At 35.4% G+C, this 22,031-nt stretch overlaps 1 protein-coding gene across 2 annotated transcripts; it reads left to right on the top strand.

Annotated features, from left to right (window-relative positions):
• The first annotated feature begins 243 nt into the window (after positions 1–243).
• LOC140881409 (ubiquitin C-terminal hydrolase 13-like) lies at positions 244–19,955 on the top strand. 2 transcript variants are annotated; one of them, XM_073286701.1, is made up of 32 exons: positions 244–538; positions 760–958; positions 1,408–1,552; positions 1,655–1,812; positions 3,142–3,407; positions 3,498–3,716; positions 3,795–3,903; positions 3,991–4,106; positions 4,324–4,422; positions 4,604–4,713; positions 5,479–5,553; positions 10,111–10,189; positions 10,284–10,424; positions 10,622–10,702; positions 10,800–10,919; positions 11,847–11,969; positions 13,265–13,342; positions 13,433–13,521; positions 13,642–13,750; positions 14,188–14,256; positions 14,336–14,446; positions 15,487–15,548; positions 15,656–15,833; positions 15,913–16,014; positions 16,120–16,191; positions 16,422–16,487; positions 17,569–17,634; positions 17,814–17,900; positions 18,025–18,141; positions 18,277–18,351; positions 18,462–18,530; positions 19,458–19,955. In XM_073286701.1, exons 1-32 carry the CDS (start codon positions 515–517, stop codon positions 19,560–19,562), a joined length of 3,519 nt encoding a protein of 1,172 aa, XP_073142802.1. In that variant the 5' UTR covers positions 244–514; the 3' UTR covers positions 19,563–19,955. The 2 variants fall into 2 exon arrangements, with proteins under 2 accessions (XP_073142802.1, XP_073142801.1); XM_073286700.1 differs by having other exon boundaries at positions 3,133–3,407.
• The last annotated feature ends 2,076 nt before the right edge of the window (positions 19,956–22,031 follow it).

The following is a 22,031-nucleotide window of genomic DNA, read 5'->3' as shown; positions in this document are numbered from 1 at the left end:
TGGGCCGTTTGCATTCTGAAGTGGGCCTTAGAAAAAATATTTATTCTATAATTTACCGTAATTCGTGCAGTCCTTTGAGTTTTATCTGTATTTACTTCAACAAAGAATTTAATTAAATGTAATTCAATGATTTATACTAAATGTTAAACATCTTAAATTTGGAATGAAAATTATATTTAATTTAATCTAAAACAAATGCGTAGTTTGTTTGTTTGTTTGTTTTTGGTTTACTGTAACGTGAGATCGAACTAACGCATCTTCTCGTTCCAATTTGGAGGAAACAAAATCTGAATTGGCAGTTGAGTTTTGAACTGAAATCAGTCCACAACAAGTCAAAAGCCCTAAAACGGTTAAACTTTAAAAATCATTTCCCACCACCTCCATTCCCCATATCTCTCCTCTGCTACCAAACCATACAAACTGCCTAGTGCAGGGGAAATTCGCTCCAACTCTTTTCCGATCGAGTATCATCGATAAAAGCGGTACTGAAGAGCATTCTCATGCAATCACAGCCATGGATTCTCCGCCGCGCGAAGAGGTGCAGAAACTGCTCCCCTCATTCATGCATGGAAGTAGTTGCGCAATCAATTCGCTCGCACACACAGCGCGCTTCATGTGTGGAGCTGGATTGGTTGTTTCGACTGAACTGTGCGAACAATGAATTGGAAAACTTTGAACTGTTTGCGATTCTTGCTTTCCATCTGTTTTGCCCGGTTATGAACCAGTGATTGATGTTATGTGTTTTGTTGTTTTTGGCAGCAAGAAGATGTGGAATCGTTGTCTCCGTTAGATAGTTTGGAGGAATGGCCTCCGGTTGATGCTGTGGAGGAACCGCGTCCGCCAGATCCTTTGGTGGAATGGTCTACGCAAGATTATGTGAAGGAATGGATTCGGCAAAATAGTTTGGAGGAACGGACTCCGCCAGATAATTTGGGGGAATGGACTCCACATGACGAAGGTGACGTAATTGGAAACTGCTGATAATATGTCATCGTCTTTTAGCTATAAAAATATGATATAATCCAGGAAAAATATCTTAGTAACCTAACCAACATATTTACATATTAGAGTTAATTCCATAGAGGTCTCATATGCGTTGATGCATATGTGTTACTTTTAACCAACATATTTACCTATCAGTGCTCCTAATATGAAATTTTGAAAATTGACATAAAAAAGTGATTTTGTATATTGATTTTGTAAAAGAGAATAAAATAATGATTGAAATGGTAGAGAAAAAAATGTGGTTGTGTTTTAAACATATTTTTGAGAGTTTCTTTGAGTTGTTATATAATTTGTATTGATTTCATTGAAAATTTGAATAAGAATATTTGGTGGAATTTTTTAAAATCATAAGTAAATTATCAATTTTATGTTTGTTTTATTTCTTTATTCATTTGTTTGCAGCACCCAAAGAAACATGTATTTCATCAGGAAACCAGACAGCAACGTGTTCTAGTACAACCGAGTTCACTTGGAGGATTAAAAATGTTTCTAGGTTGTACGTGGATAAGCTCAGCTCTAATATTTTTGAACTTGGCAAAGATAAATGGTAACTTTCAATTGGATCGAATCTGGGAGCATTGATTGCTGGTTTTTAAATTTTTTTACGATCATGGTTGTTGAAATTATTTTTCCCTTCGATAACTATCAGGCGGATTGTTATTTTTTTGGGGGTTAACGAATTTGATTCTCTGTCCGTGTATCTGGAGGTTGCTGATTATGATATTCTACCATCTGGCTGGTGTAGACGTGCTCTGTTCAGTTTGGCCATTGTCAATCAAGTTGATTGCAAACACTCAATCAGAAAAGGTAATGAAATCTTGTTATAGTCAGAGGATCGAATCACTTCCAAGTTGAGTATTAAATTCTAGTCTTGATTCTTGTGCCAGAAAGAAAAAAAGATTCCTTTTCTAGAATTGCAAATGTAATCTCTCATTCATGATATTTGGTGCGGCTCCATGCAGTAGTCACGTGGACTGCATGCTAACAAGAAATTGGTGTAAGCTGGTTAGTTGTAAGGAGGTTTGCTGCCACAACATGGCATTCTCGTATGTACGAACAAAAGACAAGTACTGTTTGGATTCAGTTCCTACATGAACTTTTTCTATACACTGGTCCAACACTAATTTCATTTTATTGTCCGTAGCACTACATATAATGTTTGCGAAGTATAACATTTGGCTTTTGACTTCCACAAGCAAGAAACAATATGATTCTGCCAATGTTGTTCCTATTTGATGCAAAGTATATTCTGTTGCTTTTCCATAACCTGAAAGAGAACATTTTACAACTACTTTTTCTACCTTACCCAACTTACTTGGATAATTTAGTCTTTGATTCGTACTCGATCAGTTAAAAAAAAATCCCCATATCAAGTATCCTTCTTTTTAGGATCGAATACCACATTCAGCTGATCTAACTTTTAGTTTCTAATTTCAAATTAAAAAAAAGATATATTATAAATAAAGTTGAAACATGGAATTCCCATGGTGCTTGTAATTTTCTTCTTATCAGTTTCAAAATTCTTAGATTTACGCATGCATCTAAAATAAGTGAAACGTTAATATAAATGTCCTATAACTGGATTGTCTAAACACCTTAGATTCCTTCGAAAACATCTAAAATGGATCCGATCGGATATCCGCTAACATTGGAGTTAGATTTATGTTTATGATCCGTCAATAATGAATATCCAGAAAAATTTGATATGCTATTTGAGAATATCTGATTGAATGAATTTCTTCTTCGTGTAGGGCCAGATACACATGATGTTCGGACTTTGAGATTTTTATGCTCACCCTTGAATTTTTGTTGACAAGCTTATGAATCTTTAGTTTCATTCTTTAGTTTTTGCTTTATCTTATACCATTACGAGTTGATTACGTTGATTGCAAATCAGAATATGAATCTACTTCACATGTTTGCAGTACTTCTAAATATTTGTGGTACTTGCTTGTATAGTTGTATTGCTAACTGAGATATTCATTTTCCGTTGATCTGAACCTGTTACGATTCCGGATATGCTATACATATTGTTAACATTAGAATATGCATTTTGCAATGCAAATTTAAAATTTGTCTTTCCTGTTATAATATATTATAGAATATTGTCGATTGTCATCTGTTTAGTCCATGCAGATACAAGAAAACAGTTCAAAGCTGGAGTAAGAAATTGGGGTTTTAAATCCTTTATGCCACTCAGTGAGCTATATGATCCAAATAGAGGTTATCTTTACAATGATACCATCTTAGTTGAAGCTCAGGTAGCTGCTGGCGAAGCCATAGATCGCATCTTATATGCCTCAAAGAAGGAAACTGGTTATGTAGGGCTAAAAAACCAAGGGGCTACTTGTTATATGAACTCTCTTTTGCAAACTTTATACCATATTCCCTATTTCAGAGAGGTTAGGATCTCTCTCTAGGGACTACAACATCTGTATAAGTTGTTTATATGAAAATCTATTGTAAATGTTATATTTTTGTTGTACATTCAGGTTGTGTATCGCATGCCAACTACTCTTAATGATGAACCATCCACAAGTATCACTATGGCTCTTCAGAATTTATTTTACAAGCTTCAGTATGGTGAAAAAAGTGTGTCGACTAAGGAGTTGACTAAATCATTTGGTTGGGACACAAACGAAGCCTTTTTACAATGCGATGTTCAGGAATTTAACAGAGCTCTTTGTGAGAAACTCGAAGAAAAAATGAAGGTCCTCAGATATATTTTACCACCACTGTGCACTCTATCTGTCTTGTGCTTCGCTGATTATTATGATTATGTCAATTAGAGAACTGTTGTGGAAGGCGAAATACGGAAAATATTTGAAGGGCATCACATGAGCATTATAGAGTGCATCAATGTTGACCTCAGATCTTGCAGAATGGAGTCATTCTATGGTATTTTATGTGGATTTGCATAACACCTTGTTTGTCTCCTTTGTATCAAGAATTGAACTGATCATGTTCTGTAACATTGTGTGGCAGATCTTCAGCTTGATGTAAAGGGATGTCATGATGTCTATGATTCCTTTGATAAATATGTTGCTGTTGAACGTCTGGAAGGTGATAATAAATATCGTGCTGAACAGTATGGTTTGCAGGTGCTATGTTTAGCTTTATTTTGCAAATTATTTTTCTTCATCATAGCTTTGATCGATTTCTATCACCCTTGTTCAAAGTAATCGTGATCTACTTGTATGTTTTTCTTTAGTCTGGATGATGCTAGCATCCTTGTTTATCATTTATATTCTCGCGATAGAGATTTACAGTTAGAGTTTTCATTTAACACTCCATAGACTTATACTTTACTTGTTTCAGGATGCTAAAAAGTGGGTCTTATTTTGCGATTTTCCACCAGTTCTCCAACTTCATTTAAAACGGTTTGAGTATGATTTTTTGCGGAACATCATGGCGAAGGTGAAGTTATTATGTTTTGTATGTGTAGTTTTTGTATTATTTTTTCCTTGCATATCAGTGATGTAATTTTTTTTCATTGATCAGTAAGTTATGCTATGTGCTATTTTCTATGATTTGGAAGGAAAAACTACTTTGATATGTGCTTCCTTACATATCTTTTCATGTTGCTGATGGTGCACAGATAAATGACTACTATGAGTTCCCTCTTCAACTTGATCTGGACATAGGTAATGGTAAATACTTATCACCTGAGGCTGATAGAAGCGTACGCAACCTTTACGCACTTCACAGGTGAGATAATGAGATGGTTTATACCATTTATTTATCTTTTTTGCGCAAATCACATGCAATTTTTGAAATCACTTTCGTTCAATATCTAGGGGGTTTGGATGGTTGTAACTGGGACTTTGGTGAATGCTGAAGAAATGAATGAATGCTTCTTCAGTTAGTTCAATGCTTAGAATGTTAAAGCACTTAACCAGGAAGGATAAAAAATTTAAAATAAAAGACCCGTTCAAGGAAAATTTTGATCCTTGTGATCATTTTGTTTTGAAACAAATGGTCAGTGGTTTTTTGCTCCTACATGGCCCATGTTTCCTCTGGCTGGATGTCCGTACACACTTATTTCATGTCTTTCCTCTTGTAAAAACTGAAAACTTTTCGTTTGATCATGGTAGAATTATATTCTGATTGGAATGCCAGGATAGCAAATTTTGCAGTAATATGGCCTACACTACTGAAATAGATTAATATGGTTTGCTTTTAAGTTTCATAATTAAAACCACATATTAATGGCTCGTTTCAAAACTGTGGTGTTTGAAAGTTAATTTTCCACAAGCCAAAGTATGGTTGTAGAGATGGTTGAAAACTGTAAATACGCGGCTTATAGTTTTTCTGTGTTTCTTAGAATCAACATTTTGCATAGAAATGCATCTGGTCTGAGCTTCGATATGGTGTTTAAGATTGTATGCCATATCTTGAATTTTTCTAATGCCCAGCAGAAAATATTAAGATTCCAATTTTCATTTTTGTTCTGACAATTTTGAGTGTTATCAGTGTATTGGTCCACAGAGGTGATGTGCATGGTGGGCACTATTATGCTATTATAAGGCCAGCTCTTTCTACTCGGTGGTATGTAGTTTATGCCAGAATTTGTAATACAACAATTGTATGGACATCATTACATCGTGTTAGCTTAACAGCTTGTCTTAAGCCTGTGAATTATTTGCCTCACTAATATGATTGGTGAATGCTGTTCGCGTGCCAGTGTAAACAATTGTCACTGTTTTTTCTTTGGCAGGTCTCTAATGTGTTTTTACAGTTGTCTATCCATTCCAGTTTATAGTTCAGGGGTCGGTCTTCTTCCTTGCATTTTTGGTCTTGTGTATGGGTCCTTGTTCTGTTACATTGGGATGGTTGGATTAGAATTTCAAAAGCAGCTCATGTAAACTTTAATGTCTAGCATCCATTTTGAAATCCCACTTTGCCAAAATTTCTTTATTTAATTTGATGGGAGATGGGGTTAACTGTTAAGTAATATAAAAACTCTCGAGAAAACTTAGACATCTTAAACTTTTGAGTTAGCTAGCATAATAAAATAATTAGCATGTAAAGGAGTTAATTTTTGATTGTAGTGTTAACACTGTGAATTCACAGCTGTATTCGTATGGTATGATTGTGGGACCTATGGACTATGTTTATAAGCACTCTGAGTCAATTTTGCTGACCTTCTATTCTATGTTCTTTATTTTACCACCCTCATAGCTGATATTACTGTAGGATCCTCTGGATTTTATGACCCTCCACAATATTTTCAGTGTTCTGGACTGCTCAGCAACGGTGTAAAATTATTGACTGAATTATGAGATTCTGGATTTATAATTCCATAGCAACATGAAAACCTGAAATACTGCAACTTTTGGAAGATTTAATGATCTTCAGGTGTTTCAATTCAATAGGATCCTCAAAACTATGAAAGTCTACACAACCAGTATTCTATGATCTATAATATTTTGATGCAATTGGGGGAGCTACATGAGATTTGGTCTCGCCCATGACGTAGTCCAATGAGATCGGGAGCCTAAGAGAACTCTAAAAATTACAATCTGAAAAAGTTGATGTGGTGAAAAACAAATTAGTAGAAGGGGTTATGGGCACTAAGATTAATGTTATAACAATTGGAATGATTTAGGGAGACAACACTAGATATATAATCTCAAGAGATTTGGAAAGCTTTATACACAAAATATAGTGAAAGTTTGATTGGAATATGGATCAAAAGCATCACAAGTTATAAAGGTAAAGAAGCCATTTACATTTTTGAAGAAACTACGTATATTTGATGTCAAACTATACTTCCACTGCTGGTACACATATCTGCTTCTTTCAATAGGAAATGATTCCAGTTCTTATGTACTCCCATGTGTCTATGGCACGCTATCCTTTTCCATTAAAAACCTTTTGCTGTGGATCCCAAGGTGAACGTCCATATTATGCAGCAGAAAAAATGTTATTGATTCTAAAAAAAATTTACAATTTGACATATATATGTATATCTAGATACAGAGACCTACCTATCTAGACTCCTATATTATCTCTAACAATTTAAAATAAGTCATACTCTACTCAAACTCTTCAACACTCCCCTCAAGTTGGATTGTACATTCCTAGCTTTCCTTGTTAGATGCCAGACCTGCCATACCCCACTAGTCGCGGATATCTGATCCTACAGTGGGAGCAGCTCAAACAAAGAAGAGTCTGGTCCGATCTGAATTCAGGCACGGCCCGCATTTCTACCTTAGTGCCGCTGTTGGAACTGCAGATTATTTATGACTGGACGCTTCTTAAAGTCAGAATCTAACGGAATGCTATTGGATCAAATGGCAAAGACATTATTAAGAAAAAGATGGCTTTTTTCTGGATGAAATGTGTTAGAAATTGACTTGGACCTAACTCACCTCAAAAGCTAGCTCAAGAGGTGAGGGTTGCCCTTGTCTGTATAAAGGGCTCACTGGTTATTAACCAACCGATGTGGGACACAAATTAATACACCAACACACCCCTCTCACGCCCAGGAGTGAAACGACTGAAGCGTGAAGATATTAACGGGTGGCCAACTATAGGCCATCCAACACGTAACGGTGGAACTTGGACTCTGATACCATGTTAGAAATTGACTTGGACCTAACTCACCTCAAAAGCTAGCTCAAGAGAGGAGGTTTGCCCTTGTTCATATAAAGGGATCTCAGGCTATTTAGTCAACCGATGTGGGACACAAATTAATACACCAACACACTCCTCTCACGCCCAGGAATAAACGACTGGAGCGTGTAGATATTAACGGGTGGCCAACTATGGGACGGGTGATGCCAACTATGGGCCGTCCAACACGTAACGGTGGAACCTGAGCTCTGAAACCATGTTAGAAATTGACTTGGAGCTAACTCACCTCAAAAGCTAGCTCGAGAGGGAACGTTTGCCCAAACCTATATATTAAACTCCCGGGTTATTTATCCAACCGACGTGGGACAAACTAAATACAACAACATGTATTATTTCTAACACCGAATACAATCTACCATGTATATGTATATCTAGATACAAAGACCTACCTATCTAGGTTCCTACCTTATCTCTAACAATTTAAATAAGTCTTATTCTACTAAAACTCTTCAACACAAGGTTATTCAAATAACATTTGATAAGAGAACATGAGTGGATGTTCTTGACTGAGTGCTCTTTTCTGGGCGTTGGTTACCTTTTCATGGAGCCATAAGCAGAATAAGAAGCTATGAGTATCAAGAACCGTTTTATATGACCTTTAGGGAGCATTTCCTTAAAATTCAAATGCGTAAGTTTCGTGAGAGATTTTAGTCATTGTATAACCATTTTGCCAATGTACCAACAGCTAACTAACAGACCATAAGAAGACAATCATAGGTTCTCAGGAGTGACGAGCCATGAGTCCATGACTCCATGCAATCACAAGGCAAATAAGCATTAGTCTATTTATATTTGTGTTTTATTGTCGATTTACTCATGTGCATGTGCTCTAATTGAATTGGTATATCGGAGAAGGATGGAATTGGGAAGAAAATTTTATCTTTACGATTTGAATTTAGCTTAGAGTAGTTGTGTTGGAAAGTTGGAACCTGCACTTTAGACGCGATCTGAGGGATGATGAATTGGGCCAGCTAGGTAATCTGCTGGAACTTTTGAGGGGGGTCAACCTAATAGAGGGCGCTGAGGATGTGAGGAAATGGTTGTGGGACAGCTCAGGTGTATTTTTCAGTTAAGTCCTTCTTTGAGTCTTTCTTCCCGGTCGAGCGATTCCCTACTTTCCCTCTCTTCTACCCAATCTGGAAAGCACCGATTCCGACAAAGGTTCAGTTTTTCTCATGGAAAGCTGCGTTGGGGAGGCTGCCTACCTGTGATTTGATTCAAAAGAGGCTTCCAAACATCTTCCTTAGCCCGAGCTGGTGCGTACTATGCAAACAGGGGGGGAGACTCAGGACCATTTGGTTATTCACTGTCCGTTTTCTAGTTTCTTGTGGAATCTTGCTCTCAAGGAATTGGGACTGTCTTGGGTAATCCCGAACTCAACAAAAGATCTTTTTGCTATGGATCTAGGAGGTCGGCTTGGACAAAAAGGGAGAGTGTTTTGGTTGCTAGTGGTTCATTGCGTGTGTTGGTCGCTTTGGGTGGAGAGGAATAGAAGAATTTTTTATGATAGTGAAGAAACAGTAAAGGAAGTTTGGGACAAAGTCAAACTGAGAGTTTCCATGTGGGCTCACAAGGGTTCTAGCTTCCATTCTTTGGCTTTATTAGACTTGTATAGGGATTGAAAATTGGCTTTGATTTAGATGATAATTGCCTTTGTTTGCAAAGGACCATAGTTAGCTTTTGTGGACCGCTGGTTCACTTTTTGTATCTACTTATTTCACTATATATATAAAGTTCTAGTTTCCTATCAAAAAAAAGATAATAAAATAATGAAGCTGAAACTTCCCGGGGAAAAAAAAAAGATTGTCTAAGAGATGAAGATGTTATCTCACAGCGAGCTTCAAATTCAATTATCAAAATAAGTTGGACAGGCAGCAAATCTCAAAATGGAAGCATAGCCGATCTCCATGATCCAATTGATCATCCCTAACACGAACCATAACCAAGGGCTGTAACATTAGGTTCCTTGGGAGGTGAAATTAAATGCTTATAATTTCTAATTATAGAACTCACCTTATTGTCAAGTTTAAATTTAATTCTACGGTATAAAATTAAGATCATCTGCTTTGGAAAGTCCAATGAGCTGCGAATCATTTGTTGCAGACTCTGATTTTTTCTTCAAATTTCCATTCTATTAAAAGATTGGGATTTTTTGGAGTTGTATTTTCACTAGTGATTTGGAATATCATATGTTTGAATTGTCCGTCACAATATCTGGTCGATTGTACATTCTCAGTTACATCAAAGGTGGTGGTGGTTATTCAATTTTGCAAACCTTATAATAAGACAAATTGCTTGGTCAGCAGCCCTCAGAATGCTAGACTGATTATGTTCTAACCCGACATTTTACATGCCTCGCACTGAATGACATTTTCATGGCACTCTAAAATTGCAGAAACTATACTTGTTACATGTAGATTTCTCATTGTAAACTTGAGGACGTGAATCATTCTGAATGGCTTGTAGGTATAAATTTGATGATGAACATGTGACAAAAGAAAACATGAGAACAGCTTTAGAGGAGCTGTATGGTGGTGAGGAAGAAGTATGTTTATTTACTTTTTTTTGCCTTTCTGGATAGATTGCTTTGTTTTGCCTGTTCGCTTTCTTACATGGCCATTTCTTCTCATGGCTCGAAGCTGATAATCCCAGGAATTATTAATGCCACCTTTAAGCCTACGAGGAATTCAAATGCTTATATGCTGGTGTACGTACGTGAAAGTGACATGGATAAAATAATGTGTAGCAATGATGAGAAGGACATCGCTGAGTATCTGAGGGTTAGCTACCAATATTAGCCTAATTGCTTCTTGCATCTTATGAGAAGATATTAGTTATGTTTGGCCTTCTTGGATGTGACATCAAGTAAGAGACGTTGAAGAGAGAACAAGAAACTACCAACATCAGCCTAACTGGTTTTTGATCTTATGACAAGATATCAGTTGTGTTTGGCTTACTTGGATGTGATATCACACAGGAGAGGCCGAAGAGAGAACAAGAAAAAAAAGAACATCAGAAGAAAGAAAAAGAAGATGAGCATCTTTACACGATTGTAAAGGTAATTCATTTCAATAAATCTGGTACATAGCAAACTTTCACTATCTTAGCCATTTTAATTTTTCGCTGATTATGGGCGATTGACATGATATTTTCAGGTTGCATGTGATGATGATTTTGAGGAGCAGATTGGAAGAAATTTATTTTTGGATTTAGTGGATCATGACAAAGTTAAAAGTTTTCGTGTTTTGAAGTCGGCCCCATTTAGTGTTTTCAAGGTATATAAACTTGTTACTTTTTTTCATTTCCTTAAGTTCAGTGGTAATAATTGCTTGGCTGTTGTGTACCTAAAAGGGTGTAGTGAAAGATATAAGCCTTACTAATTTTCTGATTTCATACTTTGGTCTCAATTTTTTTTTGTGAAAAGTCAATACATGATTCTAAGAAAATGAAACTTTTTCAACCGGAATGTTGTTGATTGTATATCATTGTCAGAAGCTGGTGTTGTGCTCACCATTCCGATTATATATGTGCAGAGATATGCATAGAATATAGGTATAGATTCCATATCTTCCACATTGAAATTTCTGAACTTGTTAGAGTTAAAACATGAACGCTTGAACTTAAACTTCTGTAAATTATATATAGGTAGTCTGTTGGCAAGGGAATCGCCGCTTCAAAGTGTAATATTGTTTTGAAATGGAAACCGAATTTCAACGGAAGTTAAATCTTTACCAAATAAAACAGGGAAAGCATTTTGATGATTCCCATGTGCTAACAAACATTGTTTGTTTCTGAAGTAAATTAATGAAAATATGTCGGTGCTTAACACCTAAACCATGGACCCAGAGGTTTTAGTTAGGGAAACTAAAAAAGAAGAAAAGAGAGGGGAGAAGATTCAGGCATGCTTTAGTATGCCTATTTTTTTCACACACAGTTACAAAATGTTTAATCTCTGTTTTCTTGTTATATGCTATATTTGCTTCTTTATATTTATTCTTTTTTTTTTCAATGGACTTGAGTCCATGACTGCGTTTCATTATTCTTTTCATATTTTGCAAGTGAAGTCATGTTTTTTGTTAAGTAGATTCACTCTAGTAACAGAAAAATTATTTAGTACTCTTTGACCATTCCAAAAGTTAAATTGAATCTGTGATAATAATTGTTGTCATTGCATTATCAGCTAATTGTGAAGGCTTCTGCAGGAGGAGGTTGCCAAAACATCTGGTGTTCCAGTTCAGTTGCAGAGGTTTTGGCGCTGGGCAAAGCGCAAAAACGGCACATATCGTCCTGCCCAGCCATTGACACACATGGAGGAAACAAAAACTGTAAACATTTTTCATTTATTCTGATTTTGATAACTCGCCTTCTACACCAATTAATATCCTCTTGGAGGTACCATATATCATTGGCTTCTTGTTTTATGGTGTTGTCCACGTCTGCAAAATGATTTATGTTTGCGCTGATTGTCTTTTCCCAAATTTAGCTTCCTTGAGAGCATTTTGCATTAAAAAGAACTTGTTCTAGGTTGTCATTTGAGCATTCAATTCTTCAATTCTTGATATGTACACACGACGCACAATGTGTTGCTGCTGTTTGTATTATTGTGACCTAGCAAGTGAGATTTCTCCTGTCTTCCCCTTCTTTTTCATCCTCTCCACTATTGTTGTTTATAAAACTACCACACTCAATCACACATAGCAGCTTGTCACACCCACATCACTCTTTTTAGCATACACAATGATTGCTGCTTTACACATATTGCTGCTTTACGACTCCATTGCTTTACGGCAAACCACATTTGAAATCGTCATATTCCCTTCTCTTGTTGCGGTATTTTTTCTCTTTTTAGGAACGTTTTTTAAAAAAAATATTATAAGTTACGACAATATATCCCAACACATTTGCATCATTCAATTTAACCTGCATATTGCTATTAAAGACGTGTTACCATATCTATTAACTTAATTCAAACTTTTGCAGTGAATAATTCATTGTGTTCCTATAGCTAGCTAGTATTTATGTGTTGAACACTAGATCCATCCACTTTGACGTTAATTTTCCTTCCTTATCCAAGCTAACATGGAAAAACATAGTCCTTTAAAAGATAATGAATGGTGTAAAACAATTTTGATATTGGATGTTGTTTCCGTTTGTATAGTTGGTAATACGATACCCCACTGTACTCAACTTGTACAAAGTTGTTAAAAATCATATTTTCCATGTGGTGGTTCTTGGGGATACAATACTACTGATGGTGATGATTCTTGTGATTTCATGATTATTATAATATGTTTAAACTACATCAATGTTCCAATTGTTATTATGTCAAGTCCATCAAAAAGATTCAAAACCAAGGATTTAGGTCAGGTCCTCCTATGTGATAATTCCAAATTTCTATCAAATTAATTTAAAGTTTATTATTATAAATGCGAAGATTCCCTAGGCTAACCTATAGGGGATTTGAAATCCATCTGCAAACTACGGCCAGAAAACAAGATGATTATTAAAGCCTAATATTGTATTGTATCACTAAATTAATATATCAACAGTTTCAACATAATGTCAGCCAAATTTCCTAGTTTGAAAATCATTTTTCATTTAAATTTTTACTTTGTTGTAGATTGAACAATTGATGGAAGTACCACGTGAAGTTAAGGCAGCTGAGCTGAAGTTATTCTTAGAAGTGGAGCTTGGGCTGGTAACTAAGAATCAAAACAAACAGCAAAAATTATTGGCAGGAACTTCTTTTTTCATTATTAATATTAATGAACTTGTACTTGTAATTTAGGACAACGAACCAATTCCTCTCCCTAATAAAACTGAAGATGACATTTTGCTATTCTTCAAGGTTTATGATCCAGAAACGGAAGACCTAAGGTATTATTGTTCTTCTGATTAGCCTTTTTCATGGTAAAATATATTTTAAGAAATCAAAGAAATAATTTAAAATACCAGAAGGAGGCTGATAAGGAAACAATACCTTGCATTGTATGCCAGATATGCTGGAAAACTTTATGTGAACGGCATTGGCACACCAGCAGATATCCTGACTAAGCTAAATGAAATGGCAGGCTATGCTCCTGATGAAGAGATCAAACTGTATAAGGTTTGTTCCATTGCTCTATGCTTCGTTTAATGAGAAGGACAGTCTTTCTGGCCTTTGCCAATGTTTATATTTGAAATTATATACATAACAGTTTGCGAATTAGATAGCAGTTACTCTGCCCCAGTTTTTTGTTTTCTGTATCAAAGATGACCATTTTGTCCTTGATGAGTTTTCTATTGAGCTGATTTTCCCCTATAGTTCCCATAAATGTGAAGATGGATCGAGGTAGAAAGGTTAGGAGATTAGACCGCTGGAACACAGTATTTAATCTGTTATTGGCTTTTAGTTCGTATAACAGATCTTCCTTCTCTCCTTCCCTGCTGGATGCTAGGCACAATTTTTTTTAGTGTTTGTGTGATTAATCTAATTTGCCAATGTCTGATATGAATATCACAAACCAAAACCTTTCTCGAGCTTTTTTGTTTTTGTTCTTTCAGGAAATAAAGATTGAACCCACTGTCATGTGTGAATGCATCAACATGAAATTCACTTTTAAAGCTTCCCAGGTAATTTGAAATCATGTCCTCTTGTTCACTTTTGTTTAGAAACATTGTTTCAATGGCTTTTCTCCGCCTTATATTGCAGCTTGTGGATGGGGACATTGTTTGCTTTCAAAAGTCTCTTTCTGTTGAAACTAGCGAACTATTTGATTATCCAGATGTTCCGACATTTTTGGAGTACCAGCATAATCTCCAAGTACTTTCCAAAGGACATTGGGTGACCTTCGTTTCATATCTTTTTCAGGGCACTAGTTTAGCTTGATGTAGTTTTATATGTTTCAAGTGATCAAATTCGTTACTGTATTAAATTTGCTTATTTGTATTTGATGGTAAAGAGGGGTTTCACTTTTTTTTGCTTGTTTGTATTTAATGGTAAAGAGGGTTTCACTTTTCTTTTTCATTTTTGGTAGCATAGGACAGAAGGATTTTGGCCAGGTTCACCGTTCACCTTTTTTGGCATGTAATTAATTGTCAGTTACTTAGGAAATTTTGTGAATTGCGAATGTATAGAACGAGTAGTTCTTCAGATTTCCCCTTGCTATAATACCCTTTCTCCATTCATTATATCCAACAACTTTTATGAATACTATTTTTAGATGCTCCATTGATAATCTGTACAAAGGGAATCTTCTGACTTTGTAGCTTTCTCTCCTATACTGCCAGACTATCACACTACTTTTAAGGCATTTAATTGTATTTCCATCTTGGAGAAAAAATACACTGTTTCCTTGTGTCTATTAGTGGTACCAAATCCCATATCAAGCAACCGGCTAATATGTTTAAAATTTATGGGGGGTGAAGGCTAAACGAAGCAAAAAAGGAAAAAAAGAAAAAGGTGTTCTTCTCGGTTCGAATTTGACTCAATGCTTGCATTATTTAACTGCTCAAGACATTGTTGGCTTAATGCTTCTACGAGGTCTTCGTGGTAGCAAGCAAACAGTTTCTGCATCTTTGGTGTACTGTAGTATTTAAATTAGGTTGTGCTTTCATAACTTTGTTGGCATTACTCTTGCCTCATGTTTTTGTCTTGACATCATTTTATAAATTTATTTTCATCAGTACTGGTTCAATTTCAGTGGAAACAGTTTCTCTTGTAACTTCTGAAACTGTATTTATTGTGTGCGGAATAGTTGAAATTATTTTGTGACAACTAGAACAACTGTAAACTTATTTTATTGTTCTGAAACTTCTTGTTTGTAATCACATGTTTGAATTTCTGAACCGGATATTTGTCAGGAGATTCAGGTTCATTTTAGGTCCCTAGAGAAGCAAGAGGATGAAGAATTCCGCTTACAACTGTAAGCATTTTTGAAGAAACTTCGTGCAATAGAACATGCTATTTTGTTTTACCTTCAGAGTAATGTGGGTATTTTCTGTGCGCCGTTTTCATTAACTGAATTTTAAGATCAAGGCTTGATACATATGATGAAGTTGTACGAAGAGTAGCTCGCCATCTTGGTGTAAATGATCCAGCCAAAATCCGGCTTACATCACAAGATCTTCACACTCAGCTGCCAAAACCTTTTCCTGTAGAGTATCATGGAGTAGATAACTTGATAGAGATGCTGCTCTATGACAATCAAGTAAGTGACACACTATCCTGATGGTCTGAGTAAATTTGCTGAGGGGCTGAAACATCGACAAATACTTTCTTTTTGGCAGATTGCTGAGATACTGTATTATGAAATATTGGATAAGCCTCTGTCGGAATTACAAGGTCTAAGAACACTTGAAATAACCTTTTGTCGTGCAGCAAACAATGATGTGAGTATGAATTGGACTTTGGTTGCATAAGCATGTAAAATGCACAAACCAACTCATTTTCTATTTTATGTTTAACAAACGCCATCTCCCCATATTCATAACCAGATGCATATCAACTGTTTGACACCGCAAAAGGGAAGCACTGTGGGTGATCTACTTCATGATCTTAGGACGAAGGCAAGCCTTGGGACTGTTAATAAGATCATAAACACAGAGAAATATGTACCTTAGCTGCGCATACACATTAATACATGCATACATAGTACACACTTACATATATGTGTGCGTGTAAGGGAATATATTATTTAGATTATCTTGAATGTTTCGTTTTGTCTTTTGTTGGATCAACTTATTATTTTGTACTCCAACATAACGCCAATTGAGTTTTCTGGCATTATATGGAGCAGGTTGAGTTGTCTCATCCAAATGCAGAGCTAAGATTGATGAAAGTGTTCATGCACAAGATTTACAAGGTCTTCCATTCTTGATTCAATTCTATGTATTTGTTCGCCCTGTTTATATACTGATAATAAAACACAGTAGGAAAATCATCTTCTTACCAATTCAACTTAAATGGTTGATCTCAATTAACTAAATGTATAAAGCATGGACAGGTCATGGAACACAAACATTGAATGTGAAATAATATTGGTGTGTTACAAGCACATACGAAAATTTTCAGATGTAAGAAAAGACAGGCATGATATTCCTGATGACTTCTGTAACTTGCAACTGTCCGGGCAACTATATCTTGTTGAGGAATTGTTCCCTGGTTTTATCCAGGTTTGAGTCATTTGTTCCCTATTCCCCATCCTTTTAAAGACTTAATCCTGCACGTTGAGAATATAAAATCAATTTCTGCAAAAGTATCGGAATTTCTGCCTTGTTTGCAACCATTGACTCCGAGAGATGCAAAAGGCTTATATTATGGCTTTCTGGTTTTACTTCACTTCGAGTGATTGTATCTTGTGGCTAACACTACTTCATGTTAGAGCTCTCACTGGTGGAGGGAGTAGTATGTTGAATCTTGTTAACTTGTTTTGCCTTTTCAATTTCCATTAGTACTAGCAAAAGACACGCGATGCGTGTGTGTAACACAATATAGTACTTTTTTTTAATTGAAAATTACATGTAAATCTCTGCCAAATGAAAAAACTTGGGACAAGAATTTAGGAGAAAGGAAAAACAATGGGTGATTGTAATTATCAAATTATTTCTTAAAAGAATAAGAATATTGTGAAATTACAGTCACTAATGGAAGAGTGGGAAAGAAGTTTACGTGGAGAAAACTGCCAACGGTTTTGATGATAAGATGGAGGAGAACAGTTGTGTTTTTGACATTTATGCCCAATAAATGGCTTGAATTGCAATGTATTAGTGGTGGATGTATTTGTACTTTCACAGTGGTGTGTTTGTACGTACCAATTGGTTCGTAAGAGGGGTTGAGACTTTATAAATAGTATAAGATTATTGTTCTTTGTTTTCTTTATTTGGAAAGTCGTATATTTAACCGTGTGATCTTAAGTTCTAGTAGCTAAAACATCATTTTTGCAGATTTTTGCAGCCGATGAAAGCATAGAGAGCCTAAAGAACAATTATGGGACACTACGGGCAGAGGAGGTTCTCTCTCTTAATCTCCTTCTCTGTGTGTGAGTTTGCATGATGCACTCATAGTGCTTTCGTTTTTTAGGTTGTGCATGCAGCAAATAACTGGAATCTTTAATAGGCCAACTTTGTCCTTTTAAAGTGGCTTCATCTTCACTGTCAACATGTCCCACCTTGGCAATTTCTTGTTGCAGATTTGTGAAGAAGAGAAAAGTCTCGGTCCACTTGATTGCATGATTCGTGTATACCACTTCGAAGCCGTGGAAACTGAGAAACAAATGGTGACATTTGTCCTGACTTAGTTTGAAGCAGATCAGTACAAACATATTTTAGACTACAATCCATGAAATGCATTCATTCTACCTATTGTTTTCAATTACAATAGCATTTAACCTTTTCTAACAGAAAATCCAAAACTTTGGTGTGCCATTTTTTATGGTCATTCACGAGAATGAAGTTTTATCTCATGTCAAAATTCGCATACAAAAGAAGTTAAATGTACCAGATGATGAATTCTCTAAGGTATACTAGGCTCAAACCTAATCTTAATTCTATGAGTGGATTTTATACCTCGCATTGAGTGAGTCTTCGTGTTACTGTCTCTTTTCCTCCAGTTTCTACACCCTCACATTCTGTCCATTTGCGCATTTTCGGCAGTGGAGATTTGCTGTTGTGTCTGATGGTCGGGTAGAATACCTCCAGGATTCAGAAATTTTGTTCAGTAGTTTCCAGGTCTCTATCCCGCTCTCACAGTGTTGTACATTATTAAGGAGAATTGATGATGCACTTACATCGTAGGTTAATAACAACATTTCATCGTTATGAACGTTTGGATCCTGCAGAATAGTGGCAGCAACATTTCTTGTGAGCGGTATCTTGGGTTGGAGCATTTGTCTCTGGTGAAAACTCAGGTATCATTATTATGGCCTTGTATTATTGAATGGTTATTCTTTTACTTTTGTTGTTCATTGTTTATCACCTTGTATAAATATTGCTAGAAAATGTAACTTTTAGGTTGTGCTTGGATTGATAGATTCAAGCATATAGATCTCAAATTCATTAACTTCCTTAGATGGACAAAAATCAAGTGAATTTCAAATCCAATTCATATCAAATTATGCAATTTCAATAGTAATTTTAGTGGATTTGAAATACACTCAAAATGAGTGTCATTTGAAATCCATTTTTCAAATCCTTCACTCCAACTCAAATCCGCCAATCCAACCGCAAATCATTTTACCTTTTTAGTTAAAGGAAATTGGCTTGTCCATTATATACCTCTGGTTAATTCTATACTGCTTACCGCGATTAGGTTTTAGTAGGTTAATAGATCTCATTCTTCTTAGATGAACTCATACTGAACTGATATTACATAAAACCCTGGAGTGAGATTCACAGGCCTTTGAAGAAGCGTTTATGGTGAGGTACATGGGATTTTTGTCATCCCCTTTTATAGTTGTATTAGAAGCCGTGGGATCAAGAGCTTTCGCATATGACTCCACTTTTGTTTTCCTTTCGGTCTTTTTAAATATGAACAGTGCACCAATTAACCAACATTCTCTTTATATTACTGGAATTGTTAGATAACTGCTTTACCTGCCTGCGACATATAATATAAACTTATGAAAAATTGAGTACTAGTCCATCTGCCCTCCGAATTCAAGAATGCAGTATTATAGAAGATGTTAAAATCCACCTGGCCTCTAGTTTGAAGAGAAGTGCCATTGAAGAGCTCTGCTGACTATGGAAATAGAACTGAAATTAAAATCCACCTCTCCTCTATATAATGATAATATATACACCTGTAACCAAAATTACCTACTGTTGATCTTTTCCAGGCCAGTTACATACCAGAACTCGATCTGTTAGCACATCAACCAAAATTCAAGCATTACCGTCGCTCATATGAGAAGCCTATGAGGCTAATATCAAAAAAAATATGAGAAGCCTATGAAGATATACAAGTAGAAATGTGGTGTCAACCAGTCTTATATGTTCATTGGATTTGGAGGCATGCCATTATTTTCCGGAGAATGAATTGGGAGATAGCATTCTTCCCACTTTAGAAATCAGAATTGAACTATTAAATACTGCTGGATTCAAGTACCGCAAGTGTTGTTGTAAGCCCTGTTGCGGCCTTTTACTGGCTTAACCTGTCATTTTCATTGATCCAAAGGTTTGTGATGAAAAGAAAATTGGATTGTGATTGTTACAGAAAGGGGTTCACTAGAATTTTAATTTCTTGTCATCAAATTTTGTCTAGTGTTTGTACACTTTCAAAGCAAATTTTGCGTTCACATGAACTGTTTTAGGGGATTGAAAAGAAAGATTTCTTTGATGCATAGTTTGTCGATGATTCTGGTCTTTTCACATGATTCATTTGATGTGTAATTGATCAGGTGTTTCGTTAATTCTATTATGTGCAGTGTCTTTTATTGGTTTTTCATCTAAAATTTATGTTTGCGACCGTGAGAATTTAATTTTTCGTATGCTCATAAGTTTGAAAATGTTTATGAATAATCTAATGTATCAATTCCGACTATTATATATGGAATATATATCTATTACATATCTATCTATTTAGAAATTTTCAGCTGCCCAACTAATGATGTCCAACTCGTCCTCGACAACTAAAACCCGGTAGTGGGTTTTAGTGATACGATTTTTTTTTTAAAAAAACAACTAAAATCCGGTAGTGGGTTTTAGCGGTCGGGAACGAGTTGGGCAGGAATGGTTGGGCAACTGAAAATTACTCTCTATCTATTATCTATTATATACATTACATTTTTTATTTTATTTTATTTTATTTTTTCTATTATATAAATATGTGAGTTTATTTGTGAATTTACGTGACTACCCTTCTCCATTAATACTACATAAGTAATATGTTTTTTCAATTGTTTATTTATATGACTATTCAAATAATTAATTTATTTAAAAAAGTATATAATAATTCATGCACTATTTCAAATAAAAAAATTAAAATTTTGTGCATCTACTATTTGTTATTTGGTTTTGTTTTTATTTGACATGCACTCTTTCAAATCTATTACATATGTGAGTTTATTTGTGAATTTACGTAATTATATTTCTCCATTAATACTCAAGATTCTAAAAAACGTGAAGCGTGGGTGGGAGCCAAGCTTCAAGCTTTTTAAGCTTAAGTGCGATTACTACGAGCTTAAGTGTACGCTTAAGCGTAAAAAAAAAAACATTTTTAATTTAAACTATAATTTTAGCCATCTAAAACAAATTAACTAAGTAAATAATGAATAAATATAATAAGTTCAAGTGTAATGCATTAATTCTTTGTGAGATTCTAATTCAATTTATTTCATCATTCATTTCATATCTCGTGTAATTGAACATAAACTAAATTAATTTGTTTAATTTAAAACATTAGCCGTAAAATCCCTCAATATGTACTGCATTCACATTATCGCTACACTTAACCATAAAATATTGTACATTTCTAACATTGCTAACAATCACTCACTAATAAAATCACTAATATATGATCTATTTTCGTTTTATTAATCAATTTTAGTTTTAAGAAAAGTCACATTTAAGCGTATTTAACGACACTTGACATGGTCAACTTATGTCTGACCGCTTTTTTATCGCTTTTGGCCGAAGCGAAGCGTTTTGGTGAAGCTTCAAGCTTAAGCGGGGTTTAATCAAGCTTTTTAGAATACTGTTATTAATACTACATGTTGAATCCGACATTTTGGTGATAACAAACAACAACTCATTGTATAGGAATGTGCTGCCAATCTTTTGTATTTCAGGAATCTACTACAACTCCTACCGCAACCGTCTAAACCCTTCAAGTTATCTACCGGAAGCTTGTCAACCGCCTTTGTCTCTCGACCGGTTGCAGTCACAAGCCTATCGACTGGTTATTCAAACCAGCAGAGGATAAATCTATCTACCGGTAGAATGCCAACTGTTTATCAAGATATCTCAAGACAAATACTTGAGACAAGACGTTCACTGCAAGATCTTTTATCAAAAGCAGAACCGGCGTATCAGAAGATCTGTTGACTCTTGCATCGAGAGATAAACCGGCGTATCAGAAGATCTGTTGACTCTTGCATCGAGACAACAGGTTGCACTAAAATGGCAAAAACGCAGAATGGCTACAGATAAAGCATTCGACCGTTTATACCAGTTTTGGACTCTGGAAGTTGTCTGCATTTAAAGAAGTGTACGATCTTCATGCAGAATCATCAATGCATTTATGAAGCATTAAATGTGCATTCAATGCAGCATCAGAACGTTCAAAATAAAGACGTTGATGATTGACCTATATAAAGGGAAGATTGCTCAAGAAGTGACAAGAAGACAAGCAACACGAAAAATCTCAATCAACTCAATCACTTGAATACTATCAGAAGTCCTCATCTGATATA

Source organism: Henckelia pumila, chromosome 2 (genome assembly GCF_033568475.1).
Source record: "Henckelia pumila isolate YLH828 chromosome 2, ASM3356847v2, whole genome shotgun sequence".
Lineage (NCBI taxonomy): Eukaryota > Viridiplantae > Streptophyta > Magnoliopsida > Lamiales > Gesneriaceae > Henckelia > Henckelia pumila.
Note: the sequence above shows the minus strand (reverse complement) of the source record. Positions and strands in the feature narration are given on the sequence as shown.

Bases quoted from the DNA above. Each gene is read 5' to 3' on its own strand.
- LOC140881409 (XM_073286700.1), top strand. From the start codon at position 515: ATGGATTCTCCGCCGCGCGAAGAG. The intron at 3,408-3,497 runs GTTAGGATCTCT...TTGTACATTCAG, and splicing joins ATATTCCCTATTTCAGAGAG to GTTGTGTATCGCATGCCAAC. The intron at 15,834-15,912 runs GTAAGTGACACA...TCTTTTTGGCAG, and splicing joins TGCTGCTCTATGACAATCAA to ATTGCTGAGATACTGTATTA.